The sequence below is a fragment of the Ruditapes philippinarum genome, unplaced genomic scaffold (genome assembly GCF_026571515.1).
Source record: "Ruditapes philippinarum isolate M1 unplaced genomic scaffold, ASM2657151v2 ctg11192_1_1_1_1, whole genome shotgun sequence".
NCBI lineage: Eukaryota > Metazoa > Mollusca > Bivalvia > Venerida > Veneridae > Ruditapes > Ruditapes philippinarum.
The window spans coordinates 76544-96776 of NW_026865063.1; the positions used below are offsets into that span (position 1 = coordinate 76544).

General features: G+C 34.0%; 2 protein-coding genes across 2 annotated transcripts; both read right to left on the minus strand.

The window, feature by feature from the left end:
- Positions 1 to 725: 725 nt before the first annotated feature.
- Positions 726 to 2444, minus strand: LOC132727705 (uncharacterized). Its single transcript, XM_060713273.1, has one exon. It carries the CDS (start codon positions 2442 to 2444, stop codon positions 726 to 728), a length of 1719 nt encoding a protein of 572 aa, XP_060569256.1.
- A 5974-nt stretch (positions 2445 to 8418) lies between these two features.
- On the minus strand, positions 8419 to 10864 carry LOC132727706 (uncharacterized). Its single transcript, XM_060713274.1, has one exon. The coding sequence runs from the start codon at positions 10754 to 10756 to the stop codon at positions 9026 to 9028; it is 1731 nt and encodes a 576-aa protein (XP_060569257.1). The 5' UTR covers positions 10757 to 10864; the 3' UTR covers positions 8419 to 9025.
- Between the last annotated feature and the right edge of the window lie 9369 nt (positions 10865 to 20233).

The following is a 20233-nucleotide window of genomic DNA, read 5'->3' on the forward strand; positions in this document are numbered from 1 at the left end:
GTAGTCGTAAAAAATTTAATGGCTCTAGTCTAAAATGGACTTTTTTTCTATAATCATGATACATTACTCTCAATAAATTTCCGTCAAAATTTTCAAAGGATATAAGTTCACATTCAGGCAATTATTCTGAACAAGGCTCATGCTTTTGTGGTCACGCAACCGAGTTTAAAAATGGTAATTTTGCCTGATGCTAAATCAGGGGATAAAACTAAATATATCTCCAAATATATCGCGTTGAAACACACAAGAACGTAAGTTCACATGCAAACGATTTTGTTGAAAGTTCAATTGTCACATGCCACACTGATCTAAACATAATACAAACATGTATTGATTTCTTTATAAGGGGATAAACCTCAAATAGATTTAAGTCCAAAAACTCAGGTTTGTAAGCTTAAATGCTGACAACTTATTAGACAAGATTGCGTGGCTAATACGCATCATAAACCTTTCTAAACGTATGGACAACGTGGGACCGGGACGGACGGACGGACAAGAACGAGTCCACAGTATTGTATTCACAACAAAAACTGAGTCACCTATACTCTATTTTATTTAAATTTCTATCCAATAAATGGCTTATTTTTTAAATTCAAACGAATGATTTTTTCAAATACTTTATTCAACTATTTTTACCTATACACAATTTCTTTCTTTTTTATTACACAGTGTCCATATAGTTAGGTAAGAAGAGAAAATAAACGTCAGAAGACTGGTTGATAAAGTTACGCCTGCTTGTATACTAGTATAGAGTTTCCAACGCTACTTAGATAGAAAGTGGAAGTTGCTTCATTGAAATAGACAGACTGCAATTGATCCAGTCTTCCCTCCTCAAAAGGCAGAATTTTAATCTGTCTGCAGTCTTGCGATATCAAATGTATTGTATCATTTCCACTGCTGCAAACGAGAACTGAACCATCTTTGCATACAGTAACTGATGTCGGGGACTGCAAACTTTTGTCATCATAAGTTGCAAGTAACTCCCCGTCAAACGCGAATTTCTTCACTTCACCTTTCGTCAAATCCGAAAAGAAAAAATAATTTCCACAATTGCTTACTTCCAAACAACTGGGCCAATCTAAAGTGTCAGCTTTGATACTGCGAATGACCTCTCCGTTCATTTCTATGATATCAAGTTTCGGTGGTTCAACAAAAGACACGACAAGTGTGTTCTGATGGTAAGCTATCCCTCTACATTGTCCGTTGACTTTTATTTCTCTGATTGATTCGAATTTGTTATCTATAACTGAGAGAAATTGAATTTTTTCGATAGAAGGTAATGTAACTGCAATCTGATCTGAGGCTACAGAAGTTATATCCCATGGCCAAGATTTTAAGACAATTTGTGACGAAACACATTGTTGTATTGTGTCTACCACTTTAAGAGAGTTGTTTCCACTATCTACGCACACAATTACATCTGATGACAAAGGAAGCATGTTTGATATTATCGAATCTTCTCTGTCTGAACTTGACTGAACATTAATTTCACAAGCAAATACCAGTTCCAACTCGACAATGCTGCATTTCTTTGGAGGATAACAAGACAGCCGTGAACAAAGTTTTCCAAGATTGCAATTTTCAGAAATCATTGCTTCCAAGTTCCTATTACGTACAAACGTAAATTCAGAGAGTGTCACATTTTCATTTTGTTTTATGTCTTGCTCTAACTGATTGAGGCGAAGTTTTGTTTGGTTTGTTTCAACAAACAGATCAGAGGTCATCTTTGACTGAGACTTTAAACAGTCAACAATGCCATCAAGTTCAGACTTAATGAATTTCAACAAGACCTCATTTTTTGCTATAACTTTTTCATTTTGCTCTTTGAGACGTTCACATTCTTTTATTATCAAATGTTCAATGTTGTCTAAATAATCAGTAATATCTTTTTTGAACTTTGTTATTTCTTGAACTGCTGTATAATATTCGTAAGCACATGCCTGCATACTATTCTCCGCTTTCATTATCATGGATTCGACTTTTGATTGGAGCTTCTTTAGTTTAGCTAGAATTGCTTTATATTCCTCTCCTTTGGTGAATTCGTCAGCTATATCTGGGATAAACTCAACCTTGCATGCCTTGTGGTCAATTACCATGCAATTACCACACCCAACTGTATCATGAACTCTGCAGAAGTACTTGATTATCTCTAATTTGTGTTTCTTGCAGGTTTCAGTACACAGTTGTTTGATAGTTTGCGGATCGACATTCGTCGGCATGTTACCCTTATCCAAAATAGTATGATTCTTACTGACAGTTACTTTGCGATGATATTTCATACATGTTTTACAAAGATACTCCTGGCAGTTCTGACAGAAACCATCGGCTTCTAAACTCTCACCGTCGGCTAAACAAGGGTGATATAATAATCCGTAACACTTAGATGATACCGAACATGACGTAAGATCTTGATCTCTCTCTTTGATTTTTCCAGATACCTCCATGATTGTATTTTAAACCCACTTTATGCCTTCCAATACATTATTTCATGATGGGGTCTTAAGACGACCTCAATTGTTATATCCCGTGTATTTACAATATTTAGTCCAAACACCGGATATAAGTCTTTTTTTCTAATTAAACCACATTTAACTGATATAAAGCCTGCAAGTGTTAATATGTAAATATTTATTTATTTATACGATGATTTATATTTTGCAAAATACGGCATTAACATATATTTTCAATATTTTGCCGTTAATGTCATGCAAGGTAAAAAGCACGTTACACCCCTTTCACATCAAACTTTGGCTAAATTATTATCGTCTATGATGATAATTTTTGTTTACATAATGATTTCAGTTACTTGTATTAATTATCTCTGTATTTAATAAGCTGCTGCATGATATCTTACCAATCCTTCATTGTTGAAAATGTAGTATACGTGTAATACTTATAGACTATGAGAGTGATGTTGTCTATACAATATATGTATTAAAATGTAAGTAAGTAAGCACGAGGACTGATCAAAAAGTTCTCAGGCCGATGTACTTCCGGTAGATAGAGAACCCAACTAATGGTCTACGTTTTCAATATAATCGCCCTCTACATCAATGCACTTCGCCCACCTATTTAAATCTTCAAAATAGAACTCTCTATTTTGGTCCTCTAAGAACCTAATGTCCGCCTCCATGATACGTTCAAAACGTCTACCACGGAGCTTGGTTTTCATTGAGTTTCGGAAACAGGTCGAAGTCAGAGGAAGCCGAGTCCGGAGTATATGGGAGATGGGGTAGAATTTGAAAGTCGCAGTTAGTTGCAGCAGCCATCGCAACTTTGGATGTGTGAGCTGGCGCATTGTCAGGCAGAAAAAGAACGCCTTGAGTCAATTTGCCCCTCCTTTTACGCGCGATTTCTTGACGCAGACGTCTCAATTCGTCTGCATAGTACGAACCGTTTATGGAACAACCTTGCTCAAGATAGTCAATCATGATTGTCCCCTGACTATCCAAAAAATTGAAGCCATCATCAGCCCTGCTGATGGCACCCTATTGAATTTCTTCGGAGGGGATGAGCCAGGGTGCTTCCACTGCATGTCCTGTTTTTTGGATTCTGGATCGAAGTGATGAACCCAAGTTCATCCTGAGTTACGATCCGGTAGATAAAATCGTAGCCAGACAATGTCCATTTGAAATGAAATTGAATTGAACTGTCCAGCCAGGTCCGTTTCTGGTCGTCAGTCAACTGTCTGGGGACCCATCTAGCGAAAACCTTTGACATGCCATAGACACCAGTCAGATTGTCTGAACTGAACCAAAGCTTATACCTACTTTCCTAGCAATGCTTCGCAGGTCTCGCCTTCTATCGCACATGACCAGATCGTGCACAGCTTCGGGAGTTTCATCGTTGGTGGCCTCTTTTGGCCGTTCAGGTCGCTCATCATCTCCAATGCTCTCGCTGCTCCTCTTAAATTCACCAGCCCATTTTTTCACAGTGCTTTAGGAAGGGGACTCCTTCCCAAGTGTATCCATGAAGTCTTCATGGATTTCCTTACGGGGGGGGGGATCCGCTTCTTACAGAGGTACATAATGACGACTCTGATTTCAACTTTCTCCATTTGGTCTAAATGACACACCCCTCTACTGGTGTCGGGAATTGCGCTCAGTGTTTTATATAACTTAATCTGTGTAAACCGCGTGTTACTCGGTCGTAATCTTCGATGAGATATCGATATCGGTATCGACGTATCGTCCGTAAATGTCAGTGTAGTGGCTAGAAGTATATCGAGCCGAGAACTTTTTGATCATATCTCGTATGTACATATTTGACTCTTTTTTATGCCCCCGCCATGAAACGGCCGGGGCATATAGTGTTACCCTGTTCCGTCCTTCCGTCATTCCTGTCCTTCCGTCATTCTGTCATTCCGTCATCATCAGTTTCCGTTCATTATCTTAGTAAAGGTTGCACACATTCAACTCAAATTTGACATGTGGATATGTCATGAGAAAATACAATTCAAGTTCGAATTTGGTCATGGTTCGATGATTTTTTGCAGAGTTATGCCCCTTTTACTTTGAAAATAATATGAAATTTTCAGTTTCCGTTCATTATCTCCCCAACGTTACAACACATTCAACTCAAATTTGACATATGGATATGTCATGAGAAAATACAGGTCAAGTTCGAATTTAATTATGGTTTGATGATTTTTGGCAGAGTTATGCCCCTTTCACTTTGAAAATAATTTGAAATTTTCAGTTTCCGTTCATTATCTCCCCAACGGTACAACACATTCAGCTCAAACTTGACATATGCATATGTCATGAGAAAATACAGATCAAGTTCGAATTTGGTCATGGTTCAATGATTTTTGGCAGAGTTATGCCCCTTTTACTTTGAAAAAATATGAAATTTTCAGTTTCCGTTCATTATCTCCCCAACGGTACAACACATTCAACTCAAATTTGACATATGGATATGTCATGAGAAAATACAGGTCAAGTTCGAATTTTGTCATGGTTTGATGATTTTTGGCAGAGTTATGCCCCTTTTACTTTGAAAATAATATGAAATTTTCAGTTTCCGTTCATTATCTCCCCAACGGTACAACACATTCAACTCAAATTTGACATATGGATATGTCATGAGAAAATACAGGTCAAGTTTGAATTTGGTCATGGTATGATGATTTTTGGCAGAGTTATGCCCCTTTTACTTTGAAAATAATATGAAATTTTCAGTTTCTGTTCATTATCTCCCCAACGGTACAACACATTCAACTCAAACTTGACATATGGATACGTCAAAGGAATGTGCAGGTCAAGTTCAAATTTGGTCATGGTTCAATGATTTTTGGCAGAGTTATGCCCCTTTCACTTTGAAAATAATATGAAATTTTCAGTTTCTGTTTATTATCTCCCCAACAGTACAACACATTCAACTCAAATTTGACATATGGATATGTTTTTGGAATGCCCAGGCCAAGTTCGAATTTGGTCATGGTTCAATGATTTTTGGCAGAGTAATGCCCCTAACACTTTGAAAATAATATGAAATTTACAGTTTCTGTTCATTATCTACCCAACAGTGTTACATATTCAACTCAAATTTGACATATGGATATGTCAAAGGAATGGGCAGGTCAAGTTGGAATTTGGTCATGGTTCGATGATTTTTTGGCAGAGTTATGTCCCTTTCACTTTGAAAATAATATAGATACATCTTAGGAATAAGCAGTTTAAGTTTGAATTTGGTCGTGGTTCAATGATTTTGGACAAACTTATCTTTCTTGAATGCTGGAAAAATTTTGAACTTTCAGTTTCAGCACTCATACTTTTGTGGAAATGTATGTAACCATTATTTTGGCTACAAATATGAAATATGCTATTTTCAAAAGGTTGAGACTGAATAATTTCAGTGCCTTGAACATTGTATGAAAATGGTTTGTGTTAACATTGAAAAGTTTTAAGGGCTTTGAACTTAAAATGAAAACAATAATTTGTGCAAAATAAATTGGAACTAAATATTATAACATCTGAAATTTTGGCTGCATGCGGGGGCATCCGTGGCATGATGACACATTTGTAGTTTCTTAATTAAAGCGCATATCAGCGATAATTAAAGTCAGAACATTGGTTGATGAAGACATCCCTGCTTGTAATCTAGTATGGACTTCCATAATAATAGTAAGATACAAAATGGAAGTTGTTTCACAGAAATAGACAGATTACAATTCATTTTCTAAAAGAAAATCTTTCTCAATTTGCAAGATTTGATTCGTTCTGCAATCTTGCTAAATAAGCTGTAAAGTATTAATTACCCTAATATTGTTACGCTCCTGCATTTGATAGTATCCTGTAACTGTCCCTCTTAAAAGACCGATCTCTTGTAAGGTGTCGCGGTGCTCCAGGTGGCTGGCAATGTCTCCAGATAGCACTCTGTTTCCTGTCTCAGTCTGTCAGCTTCTCTGTAGACTGTAACTCTGCACTGTAGAGCGCAGCTATCCTTTTTTACTGCACCCCGTTCTTATGTTGACAGCAACTGCACTTTCTGCTCTACGTGACTGTGTGTTGTTATGATGTAGACATCAACTATCCTTTCTAACTGCTCTCCGCGACTTAGTTCGGTCTAATGTAGTCAGCAACTAGCCAATCTGACTGCTCTTCGTTATTTCACGTCGTCGTCCCCGCTGAGCATTCAAAAAGTTTGAACTTCAAAATAATAATTAAGGGGAGGGGGTGGGAAATGCGGAGAAATTACAAATACCCTTTAAAGTTTCTAAAGTTTTATTTCTAAATGTAAACACACATATATTTAAGTTAGCTGTAATTTATCTAGATCGTTGTGTTACATCAAAATACTGTTTGAAGTTACAAGCTTTTAACTTCCCTCGCTAAAGTTAAATTCCTATTCTTTAATAAAATCGTAGATCCCAAAAGTAAATTGCCCTTATAAAAAGTTGTGTGCACCAGAATAATTTCGAAGAAATGCCAAAGCAATGAGAATTTTACGGAAGAAGCCAAAACGGTGCATAAACAAAATTTTGGATGTTGAAGCTTCCAAATGAGGGAAAGCTGGCTATTTATATGCCACAGTCCCCACAGTATCCACAACTTTTAGGGAAAGAACGATTCGCAAATATTCTGTGTGCTCCATGTTTTTTTTCGTGGGAAGACATGCCACTTATTTTCGTGGGCTCCACAATAATTTTGTGGGCTATCTTCTGCGCCAAAATAAGCATCTTATCAACAAAGTATTTACACCAAAACTTATTATAAGAATAATCACCTTTAAGTATAACATTTTTTAAAATACTATTTAAGTAAACAAATTATTATAATCGGATGAAGATCTATCCCTTGCACTCGCTACGTTAGTAGAGTAGGCGTATTAGCCCAAAATAGCCGACATATATGATACATGTGCTTAACAACTTTCGTAGTTATACAGTGTTTACAATTGACTTCAGATGGATTTGTATGCAAAACTATATATTAAATGAAGCTGCATCATATACAATCAAACTTAAACATCTAAATTGTAAAATAAAGGAATAAGCGATTCATGAAAATATATTAAAGCATAGGATTTTAGCTTTGATAACATTTAGGGAAAAGCTTCTGAATCTGGAAGTATTAAATTGCTGACACAATACGTGCAGATTTACGTTCATATCGTGTAAAATATGATAAACAAGATCAACAAGGAAAGGTGGCGTTCAATGAACGTAACCCCCATATGATCCAGCAACAAGAACCAGTGGCAAGGAGCCCAGGCGGACCCCAAACAAAAACAGGACAGGACAAAGACAGAGCACGGACAGGTAAATCATTAAATGATAAATAATTTGTAACTGATTAGGAATTCAAAGAAAAGAATAATAGACCCACAAAGGGGAACGGGACAGGAGACCGGGGGAAGGGGGGTTAATTAAAGAAATAAAAACTAGAGGCAATGGGGAAGATACTTACCGTGGACGAGAAAACAACAAGGGACACAAGCAAAAGTGTCACCAAAACAGTATGAAACAACATAGACATACATCTAGGACATAGACATACATCATGTAAGTTTCATTAGGACACCACAGGATTAACAGTTTTGTCGCCAGAGAAAGCTTCACAAAATGAAATTTAAGGTAGATTATGGGTAATGCATTACCTCCACTTTGAGTATTCAAATAGGCTAGAATCGCTTGCAAACTATATTGAAATTGAGGGGCGGGGGTTCAAACCCCAGAAGGGGCAACTTTTTTTCTTTCTTTCTTTTTCTTATTAACATTATTTATGTATCTCTCTGATCCCTTATGGAAGACAAAAGGGTTTGATTTAAATAATATAATTATTGTAGGTATACCAGATATTTTCAAAGTTTATTAAAATAAAAACTACACGGTAAAAGTATTTTATATTTCGCATGATCAACCATTATACCAATATACCTTTAAGAAAATTAAGGCAAACTTTGAAAACAGCCCCTCATTATGGTAAATTTTAGAAATATTTTGAATAAGGCATTTTAGATAGGGAAATGGTAAAATTAGTGTTTAAAGTGGGTTGGGTAGGGTAACATTTTTATACATATTAAGAACATTTTGTTTAGAAACAAACATTTTGTGTAATTTGTTACCTGAATGTTATTATTGTTTCTTAACAATGGGCAATAGAAAAACATTTTTATAATGATGATATTACAGATTATTTATAGTTTCCTCATTTCTGAAAATAAGCCCTTCTAATGGCAAAGTCTTAGTTCAGAAATATATCCATAACTCATAAACCACAAGGTAAATTTTATTTAAATTTTGCATACAGGTGACCTTGAAGACATATAAATATCCTATATTGTCAATTTTACAGTTCCTTATGGTTCCCATTACCCATGGGCTACCTTAATTAATTAGAAATAAACAAGACGGAAATCCTGTGAAATAACAAAGGTCAATTTTTTAGGGTATACCATTATTCTTTTCTAAATATCTGACACAAAAATGATAAGAATATGTAAGTATCTATAACTAACTGACTGACTTTGCCTTTACTTAAGAAAAGCTCACATGCAGTAGCGTAATCTAGAACAGTTGTCGTTAAAGCAATGCCTTCTTGTATACCAAGATGGAGTTTCCAGAATAGTTACTAAGATACAAAGTGGAAGTTGCATCATCAAAACAGACAGACTGCAAACAGTCGAGCTTATCTGTCTCAATCGGCAAGATTTTGATTTTTCTGCAATCCTGCGAAACTAGATGTAAGGTATTATTTCCACTGCTGCAAACAAGAACTGAACCATCCTCACAAACGGTAAATGACCTCGGATCCTGAAAACTTTCGTCCTGATAAGTTGCAAGTAATTTTCCATCAAACGAAAATTTCATCAATGAAGACTTTCTATAATCAGATACAAAGAAACTACTCCCACACACGTTAACTTCTACACAACCAGGCCAACCTAAAGTAGCAGCTGTAATATTGCGTACAACAACTCCGTCCAGTGTCAAAATTTGCAGTTTTGGTGGATCGACAAAAGATACCACCAATGTATTCTGGTAGTGAGCTATCCCTCTACATTCTCCGCTGACTTTAATTTCCCTGAATGGTGTCAGTTTCTCATCAATTATTGAGATAAGATGAATTTGTTCCAAATGTGGCAATGTAACAGCAATCTGGTTAGTGGCTACGAGCGTAATATCCCACGGCATACATTTCAAGATAATCCGTGAAGAAATACATTTTTGTTTCATGTCTAACATTAAAGCGGACTTGTTTCTATTATCTACGCATAAAAATGTGTCTGATGATAAAGGAAGCATGTTTGAAACAATGGCATTGTTTTTGTCAGCATTTGAATGAACATTTATTTCACTAGAAAATACTGGTTTAAATACAGCAATGCTGCATTCCTTTGAAGGATTGTAACAAGAAGTATGTGAAGAAAGTTTTCCCAGAGCCCAACTTTCAGAAACCATCGCGTCCAAATTACTGTTACATACAAACATATGCTCAGTGAATACCGTATTTACATTTTGTTTCATGTCTTGCTCTAACTGACTCAGTCGAGCTTCTGTTTGCTTTGCTTCAACAAACAGGTCAGCGGTTTTCTTTGAGTGTGACGTAAAACATTCAGCAATGTCATCAAGTTCATACTTGATAGTTTTCAGGAAATCCTCATTTTCAATAATACTTTTTTCATTTTCTTTAGTGAGACGTTCACATTCCTTTAGTATTGATTGTTCCATCTTGCTTAGATAATCTTCAATCTCCTTTCGAAACCTTTTGATTTCTTGAATTGCAAAAACAAATTCTTCAGCACATGCTTTCTTACTTTTCTCTGTTGCCATTATCTTGGAATCAACCTTTGCTTGGAGCTTCTCTAGTTTAGCCAGAATAGCTTTATATTCCTCTCCGTTTGTAAATTCGTCGGCTATATCCGGGATAAACTCAACCTTGCACGTTTTGTGGCCAATCACCATGCAATTCTCGCACCCAGATGTGTCATGTTCTTTGCAGAAGTACTTGATTATCTCTAATTTATGCTTATCACAGGTTAAAGTACATATTTGTTTGAAAGTGTGTTGTTCAACATTTGTCGGCATATTACCCTTATCAAGAACAGTATGATGCTTACTGACAGTTACTTTGCGATGATATTTGATACATGTTTTACAAAGATACTCCTGGCAGTTCTGACAGAAACCATCGGCTTCAAAACTCTCCCCTTCGCTTGAACAAGGTTGACACAAAACTCCATGACATTTAGACGATCCCGAAGATGACGTAAGACCTTGAGCTCTATCTCTGGTCTTTCCGGATACCTCCATGTTTTTCAATTGAAAACAACGTTATTCTTTCCAGTGCATTACTCCAATGCGGTCATAAGACAACCTTAATTGTTATATCTCGTGTACTCACAATAATTAGTCCAAACAGAGAAGATAATTCTTTTTTTCTAATTAAACCACATTAAATGATGTTCAATCTGCAATTGTTAATGTGTATTTTTTTATTTCTTGATACGATAATTTATATTTTTTGCAAAATACCACATAAACGTATCCTTTCAATACATTGCCGACAATGTCATGCACGATAAAGAGCACATTTCAGCCCTTTCCCATCAAACTTCGCAAAATTATTATCGTCGATGATGATTACTTTTGTTTATATAATGATTTCGACTACTCGTATAGATTGTCTCTGTATTTGATAAGCTACTGCACAGATATCTTACCAATTCTCCATTGCTGAAAATGCATTATACGTGTTATACTTATAGAATATCTGAATATGACAATGTTGTATATGTGTATAAGGTGAGATTATTTAGATCGATAAAGGAGAGAAAATGCCAGGAAACTCCATTTAACCTCGATTTCATTTTTGTGAGTCCAAAATTTCATATCAAATCCTGAATGTAATTTAAGTAACAAATTTAAGTATTGTCAAACTGTCAAAAATGGTGGTGAGTAAACATAAAATAATTATACGCATATGTATTGTCTTAAAGATATATAATGCTAATCTTTAGGTAAAATATTTTATTGCAAAACTGCATTGAAATCTAAGAAATTCTCACTGATAATGTCTAATTTGAAAAATACAATGCAAAACCTATGTTTGGGAATCTTCCTTTTACTGGTCAAGCTGAATTGGTTGTTATTGTTTTATTTTATGAAGGTGCCAGTTTTTCAATGGCACCCTGAATGCATTGTGTGTTTACCCAAAGTTTTAAATGCTACATTATATTCTTTGTTTGTACTCAAAAGATGAAAAAGAAAATTGCATTGACGAAGACATCTAGCCGAACGTCTGTATTATGAAATGAATAATTATTGAATATTTGTGATTATGTTGTTAATTATACTCGACAGTTGTTCATGTTACATTGAAAACAAAAAGAGACAGTATAGCAATTATCAGTACATGTATTTTCAATTATCAACAGTAAGCATAATATATCTTTAAAAGGCATATATCATAGTAATGATCACAGTTGAATAATTACAAAATACACAAGGAAAATAAAATGTCAGAATTGGTACAAGCAAAATATCACGTGACACGGACACCATTTCAAATTGTTACGGTGTTTGTCTGACAAATCACAAAAATGCATTATATAATATGGAATGAATTATCATAATCAGAAGTCTTGTTTTAGTGATAATTTTATGAAGTATGGTATAAATGTCTCACCATGCTTTAACTTTGCTAAATGAAAGTACATTTATAGTAAAATCAAAATAATAGATTCTTGCTGCCTCTATACAAGTATAGAGTTTCCAAGTTTTTTAGAATTGTTACTTGGATTTACAAATCCTTGACAGTATAAACACGGTGCATATCCATATCGGTACCCTTTTTGCGAAATCTGCTGAACCGGTGCCCTATTTGCACATGCACAGGTCATTCTCTGCTAAAAACAAACCAGCGATGGATAACAATCATGTAAAATTTCATTGTAATAAGGAAAGGAGAATGACCTGTGCATGTGCAAATAGGGTACCGTTTCAGCAGATTGGGCAAAGAGGGTACCGATATGGATATGCACCGTGATAAAAGGAACACAAAAAACAAGCAAGTCTAAACCCTATGTATAGTCCTACAGTTCTATGGGGAAAATATCGTTTTACTTCCACTCAAAGCAGCATACCTCCAGATTCCTGCTAAATTTTATGACAAGTTTGAAAATGTATTTAAAATTGAAATATAAAAATGTGAATAAAGATAGTGATTTACACACTGCAAACGACACCTTATCTGCGTAAATTACCAATAAGAGGTCAAAATATGCAAAAATAGTCCTTAATGCATTAGTCACGCTGTAACAAATTGGTGATAAAATACTGCAAAGTAAGTGCTTAATCACAAGCAACATATAAATTACTACTTGAATCTTGAAACATTTGACTTTTCTTAACAAAAAATGATGAAAAACCTTGAAATCACCCAAAATCTAGTTTTTCCATGGTAACATGTGGTCTTTTACCTAATTTTGGTGAAAAATTGTTGTTTTGTAACATTTATAATTTTTTTAGTTAACCCTTTCCCCCATGAGCATATTGTGAAAAATGGCCATTTTCACTGAAAAGCCTCCTCTTACAAGTTCAAACTGCTATGAAACTATGAAAAATGCTTCAATACTGATCAAACTTGGCACAAATGTTGACTGGACCATTGCCTTTGTAACGACATGCTCAGTCTTAAATTTCCTGTTACCATGGCAACGAGGGGACATCTCAAAATTGCCAAAAATCACTTTTTTGCCTCGATTTTTTCCATCAAAATTAACTTCAAAATGCTGCAACTTCTCAAGGGATTGAGATAGAGTCAAAGGCTTTTCAGCGTTGGTTACACGTTACCTTATGATCAACCTGGGGTCATTTTAAGCCTCTCACAAGTCCAAAATTTTCTTGGCGATGAGGGGGACTCCGCCCCCCTTCAAACCCCCCAAACAGAAGGGGGCACATCCCCCTTCTGGCAACCCCCTGATGTATTATTTGGATGGGGGACGGCGCCGAAAAAATGGTCACTTTTTTTAACAACATTTCTCAAACGAAAAACAGTGTTTGTGGTCTAAATAGGACATTTTTTCACTGTTTGAGGCCTCAAAAAAGGGGGGGGGGGGCAAAAAGCCGTCGAAAAACGCTTATATAAGGGAAAAGGTTAAAATCTTAATACATTTTTTCTCAAGTTTGATTTTCTTGAAATATTTTGGCTCATCTGGGAGCATAGAGCTTAAAGTGTTTATTAAAATAATCATCGTTTTAAAATAGTTTGATGACAATAATTATAATTAAAAGTATACACATTTGTAAAAAAATATAATGACATTTCTCTCTAATTTTCTCGATTAATTATTTTTTAAATTTTATTTTACACAGACTTCCTATATAATTACTTAGATACAAAGTGGAAGTTGTTTCAGTACATTCCAAATTATATTCACCAGTCATATTTGTATATGATATCAACTTTATTTTACGTCACGTTAACTCTTAATTAAATAGCTTAATGTGACGTCACATGGTGTACTTAAATTTACCACCCAGTCAATACAATTTTTGCAATTTATTTATTGGTATTATTTAATCTCTTTAGTATTCCGAAAGATCCTGATCTGGTTTAAAAACATATTTCTACAGAAATTACTTGAAATTGGATAAATGAACTGTAATGAAATTTAGTCTACATATTCACCATGGACTGTAGTTGCCAAAGATACACAATCAAGATTTTCCCTTTTCTTGAAATATATAGAAAAGGACATACACATAGGAAAATAATAATAATAATAATAACAAAACATCAATAATTATAGAAATAATAATAATAAACTTTTAGTTTAATCATATTTTATTGCTTTTACATTTTATACAAAAACAGATACATTGTCACATGTAAACATACTACAAACAGTAACGAATACATTTACAGTTAATACATGGATGTTATAGTTATTATAAAAAAGCAAAAGGGTCGGGCCACAAGTTTTAACAACATTAGAGAATTGGCCCTTCCCACATCGTCTCACTTGTAGTAAAATGATGTGCATAAATTCTGTTTTAATTTGAAGTCCATAAATGTACGAGTATATATCAGCAATCAATATGATATCATTTGAGAAAATAGAATTTGATTATAAAATTGTTCAAAGACTAACAAAACTTGAATTAAAAAGAAGTAATAAAGAAAAGGAAAAAAAAGAAAGGAAGAAAGAAAGAAAGATTGATTGATTGAATGAAAGAATTTGAACCATGTAGGAGATTCCTGCCCAGTTAATGTCCTCAGCATTTATATATAGGTTATGGACAACACTTTAAAAGCGTTGTTTGAAAATAAGTCATTTTCAAATCTCCTTGAATATTTGATGAAATTTTGAACGTGAAGGAATAAGTTATTATTGTCTTCATCACTAAGGTAAGTGATACCGAAAAGCAATTTATGGGCACTAAGAGGGTGATAATCACGAGTATTGATAAATAACGTTAGTCTTTGGTTTATATACAATGGAAACTTGAAAAAGTAATGGTCTGCGTCTTCAGAATAAAAACCGCATCACAATTTGAATTGTCACGTAAGTGATTGTAGTGCAAGTCAGCATTTAAATTGCTACACTTATTTCTTATACGTGTGTGGGGAATTTGTAAAAATCTGTCACCAGAAAGGAAATATATCGGAACTTGAGGCGGCGTAAAGATTTTTTTTAAATTTTGGTTTTGAAAGATGAAAGTGTAGGAGACGTTTGCGTTTCAAGATCTAAACAGTTCCATAATTTAATGGAAGATGGTATCAGTGATTTTGAATAAATTTCTAGACGTCGGGTAACAGTTGCGTAGTTTTCGTTGTTTCTTAAATTATATGTACTAGTATTACGAACTAATTCAGGAAAAATATCACTTAAATAACAGGGAAGCTCGCCTTGGTTATGTTTAAAAACTAGAATTAATTTTTGCATTTTCCTTCTGTCTGCAAGTGATACCCAACCGATTTCACGAAGAAGGTTGGCGATAGACACTGACCTCGTTAGACCAGTTACAATTCGAACAGCATCGTATTGAATGCTTTCAAGTGAATTTTTTTCATACACAGTACAACTGTCCCACACTATAGATGCATATTCAAAAATCGTTCTTAAATAGGCTATATAGATTTGATTAGGTGTTTTTCTTTTTAATTTAAACTTTAGCATTCGCATTGAACCAAGAAATTTAGAGGCAGAATTAGTTATATTCGAAATATGTTGATGCCAATAATAATAAACACTTTATTCAACAAAAGTAGCTTATTAAGACATCTTTTTATTTAGTTTAACGTCACAACAACACAATATAGGTAAAACGGCGACTTTTCAAGAAAAATGGTGAAGGAATACCTCATGAACGGGGACCATAGTAAATCCACCGACGTTCCATAAGCTATCTGGATAACTTTCTCACATAAAGAATCCGAAGAGCGGCTCCAATTTACAGCGCTGAGAGGCAAGTAGTTTGAAGTCAATAACCATAACCACTCGGCCACGGACGCATTTAACAATATATCAAAGCATCAAGAATAATACAGAATCACAGATAATGCAAAATCTTATTTTCAACAAGGCCTTCAATAAACATATAGAGTATACGTATTATCAGTAATTAGGACGACATCTAATCCAAAAAATAAAAAATATACAATTCTATCTATTTCACACCTTATAAAATATAATCAATGCTTTTTTAGCGTTTAAACTACATCATGTTCCAAAAGAAATCATTATTGGATTTATTCTTATCAATTTAGCCTCGTTTCCCAAAAGTCAAAATCAAATCCATATCGTACCCCAAATAACCTCATTTTCATCTACTGAGTCCAAAAATTTCATTTCCAATCCGTATCGCATTCCCATTTAACATCATTTTAATTTTTGAAGCACAAAATCATCTTCATCAAATGCATATCATACTCCATCCAGCCACGATTTCATTTTATGAGAGTACAAAATTTGATACCAAATCCTTAATGTGATTAATGTCACTAAGTTTTATCAAAATGTCCAAAAAAAACGTGGTATGATATAAAAAGGTCATACTTAATTATTGAGAATACTGATACTATTTATTGGACTCGTAGCCACCTGCAAATCTATATCAGACACGACTAGAGCCTCGTCCAATATAATTTTGACAGCCTGTACTCGTCTAATTAATTCAGTATTATACTCAACAATGTATAAAAACATTATACAAGCAGAGATGTAGATAACATTATCTATGTCTCTGATACAAGTATATATTTTCTATAAGTAATCTTTTGATATTCAGAAATGTTTGAAATATGATTTAACCAATGTAAGAATTGTAGAATTTCTTATTTATAAAGGAAAAGTGTTCCATAAAATCACACCAGAATAATAATGAAAAGTCTGTTTCAAATAAATAAAATTAAATGCAAGTCATGATCGGAGAATCGTGTTGCATTGTAATTTGTGGGGCTGATCTATTGCTATTATATAAATCTGACCTGCGAAATGTGTCAAACAATACAACACACAGGTAGTCTCTAAATTTTAAATGAAAATGATACAATTAATATAGTTTACAGATAATGTATAAATAGAATATACACTTCCCGTACTGTCTTTTTTGTTATTTTTCTTGAACTTGTATCATAAATTACATTTTTTTTCATGTAAATAGCTACCATGTTATTGTTGTAATATTTATGCAAATAAATGTTGTTGTCGTTATAGTAACAGGATATGTCATAATATAATGGTTATGATTGTGCTAAATCGTTGAATAATTATTTATATGCAATTAAGACATATACACGATTCATCATGTTTCTTGAAGCGTTTAAAGTAATTTAATAACCCTAATACAGTCGATATTACTATTGTAACGAAAATATAATGTGGCAAAGTTATTCAATGCATATTTTGTCTTTATTTCTTGCAGGCTGAATATTGCTATAATTTGATAAGCAAATGTGGCAACAGATCACTGAAACCTAAAGCAATTTACTGGAAAGCGAATTCAGTATAATTGGAACCAATATGAATACAATCACGCATTATGTAGGAGGAAACATTAATTAATAGGAAAATACGAATTATTTTTATACATGAAAGTATACACTACATATTTTTAACAATATTATATTTAATTAAGAACAACCATTGGGCAAGTCTAAATCTGTTTACGGGACGTTAAGGGGTGTAACTAAGGATTAACTTATGCTGTAACTTCCCTTAAAATAATGAGGTAACAGCGAACAAATTAAAAATAATGCATGTAGTCAAATTTCATTATCTGAAACATAAAATCAAAGAAAGAGCTTTTTGCATTTGTGACACATTCTTAAAAATTATGACATATAAATAGAGAACATAACATATACGGTAGGATATCTTTATTGCAGAAATTTATTGAAATTTAGGTAAGACATTTATTGAAATCCAGAAAATCCTTTCTGAAATTTTATAATTTGAACAATAGAATGCAAAAACTATGTCTTGGAAGCTACATTCTCTTTTACTGGTCAAGTTAAATGGTTGTTGCATTTGAATGATATATATTCATTGTGTGTTTACCTATAGTTTTATAGTGTTTATAATGTCAAATATGCAATATTAGCTCTTACTGCGTTAGTCTTAAATAGAATAAGTTTGTATATTTGAAGACAATGATTGAAAGAATAAACATTTGTAAATAAAACATGAGGACATATCTTTCTATAATTACCTCCATTACAAATTAAATTTAAAACGAAACTGTTATTTTACACTGACACATTATGGTTTTCAACAAACATCTAATGTAACTTGTGCACAGTATTATTTCCACTATTAACAACAAGAAATGGGCCATTTCTTTGTAATGCTTTTTAACTTACTTTTCAATAAAGTGAATGTAATTTCTTATTCAAATGTACTTTTTAAGATAGGCGACACATAAAACAATGATTTAATGTAAGTATACATATAAATGACTTTGCTTTTGTTTAAGGTTGGCAAATTCATGCCTGCTTGTATACCAGGATGGAGTTTCCATAAAAGTTACTAAGATACAACGTGGAAGTTGCTTCATTAAAAAAGACAGTCTGTAAGTCATTAAGCCTATCATTCTCAATCGGCAAGATTTTGATTTTTCTGCAATCCAGCGAAACTAGATGTAAGGTATTATTTCCACTGCTACAAACAAGAACTGTACCATCCTCACAAACGGTAAATGACCTCGGTTTCTGAAAACTTTCGTCCTTATAAGTTGCAAGTAATTTTCCATCAAACGAAAATTTCATCAACGAAGACTTTCGATGATCAGATACAAAAAATCTACTCCCACACACGTTAACTTCTACACAACCTGGCCAACCTAAAGTAGCAGCTGTAATATTGCGTACAACCTTTCCGTCCAGTGTTAAAATTTGAAGTTTTGGTGGTACCACAAAAAGAATACCACCAAATGTATTCTGGTAGTGAGCTATCCCTGTTACATTGTCCGTTGACTTTCATTTCTCTGATTTGTGTCAGTTTTTCTTGTCTATAACTGAAAGGAAACAAATCTTCTCAAGTTTTCAGGTAATGTAACTGCAATCTGGTTGGTGGCTACGAACGTTAATATCCCACGGCCAAGATTTCCAAGAGAATTGTGATGAAATACATTTTTGTTTTATGTTTACCACTTTAATGGAGTTGTTACCTCTATCGTTACGCATAAAAAGTGCGTCTGATGATAACAGAAGCAAGTTTGAAATAACGGCATTATATTTGTCAGTATTTGAATGAACATTAATTTCACTATCAAATACTGGTTTAAATTCAGCAATGCTGCATTCCATTGAAGGGTAATAACAATATGACTTTGAAGAAAGCTTTCCCCAGACTGCAGCTTCCAGAAACCATCGCGTCCAAGTCACTGCTACGTACAAACGTTATACTCATGAATACCAAAATTTACATTTTGCTTCATATCTTGCTCTAAAGACTGTCGGCTTCTGTTTCTTTGTTTAAAAAACAGGGGAGTGGTTTTTTTTGACTGTGACGTTTAAAAATTCAGCAATTTCATCTATTCAACTTGAATTTTGGGAAAACCTCATTTTTTGGTTTAAAACATTTTTATTTTTCTTTCTGAGACGTTCACATTCCAGATTTATTGTTTCCCTCTTTTTTTAAATAATTTCAAATTCTTTCGGAAATTTTTTTATTTTTGAAATGGAAAACGAATTCTTCAGCAACTGCTTCCGTCTCCCCGTTGCCCTTATCTTGGAAAAACCCTTTGTTTGGATTTTTCGAGTTGGAGAATAGCTTTTTATTCCCCCCTGTTGATAAATTCGTCAGTTAAAAACCGGAAAAATTTATGCTTCCCCCTTGGGTAAATTACCATGCAATTACCGCACCCGACTGTATCATGATCTCTGCAGAAGTACTTGATTATCTCTAAATTTGTTTTTCTCGCATGTTTCAGTACATAGTTGTTTGATGGTTTGTGGTTCAAACATTCTTTCGGCATATTTAGCCTTATCCAGAATAGTATGATGTTTGATCTGACAGTTAAACTTTGCGATGATATTTAATACACGTTTTACATAGATACTCACCCTGGCAGTTCTTGCAGAAACCATCGGCGTCTAAAAACTCTCACCGTCTGCTTTAGACAAGGTTGACATACTTTACAACTTAAAGAGATGACCCCGAAGATGAAATTTGAACTTGATGTTTATTTTCCTTCTTTCCCGAAACCTCCATTTTATGCACTATTTATAGCGGTGGTTTAGAACGGTTTGTTTGCTGTTGAATAATGTTTTGACTTATCCTC

Excerpts from the sequence above, each read along its gene's own strand:
- LOC132727705 (XM_060713273.1), bottom strand. The coding sequence starts at position 2,444 with ATGGAGGTATCTGGAAAAATCAAAGAGAGAGATCAAGATCTTACGTCA.
- LOC132727706 (XM_060713274.1), bottom strand. The coding sequence starts at position 10,756 with ATGGAGGTATCCGGAAAGACCAGAGATAGAGCTCAAGGTCTTACGTCA.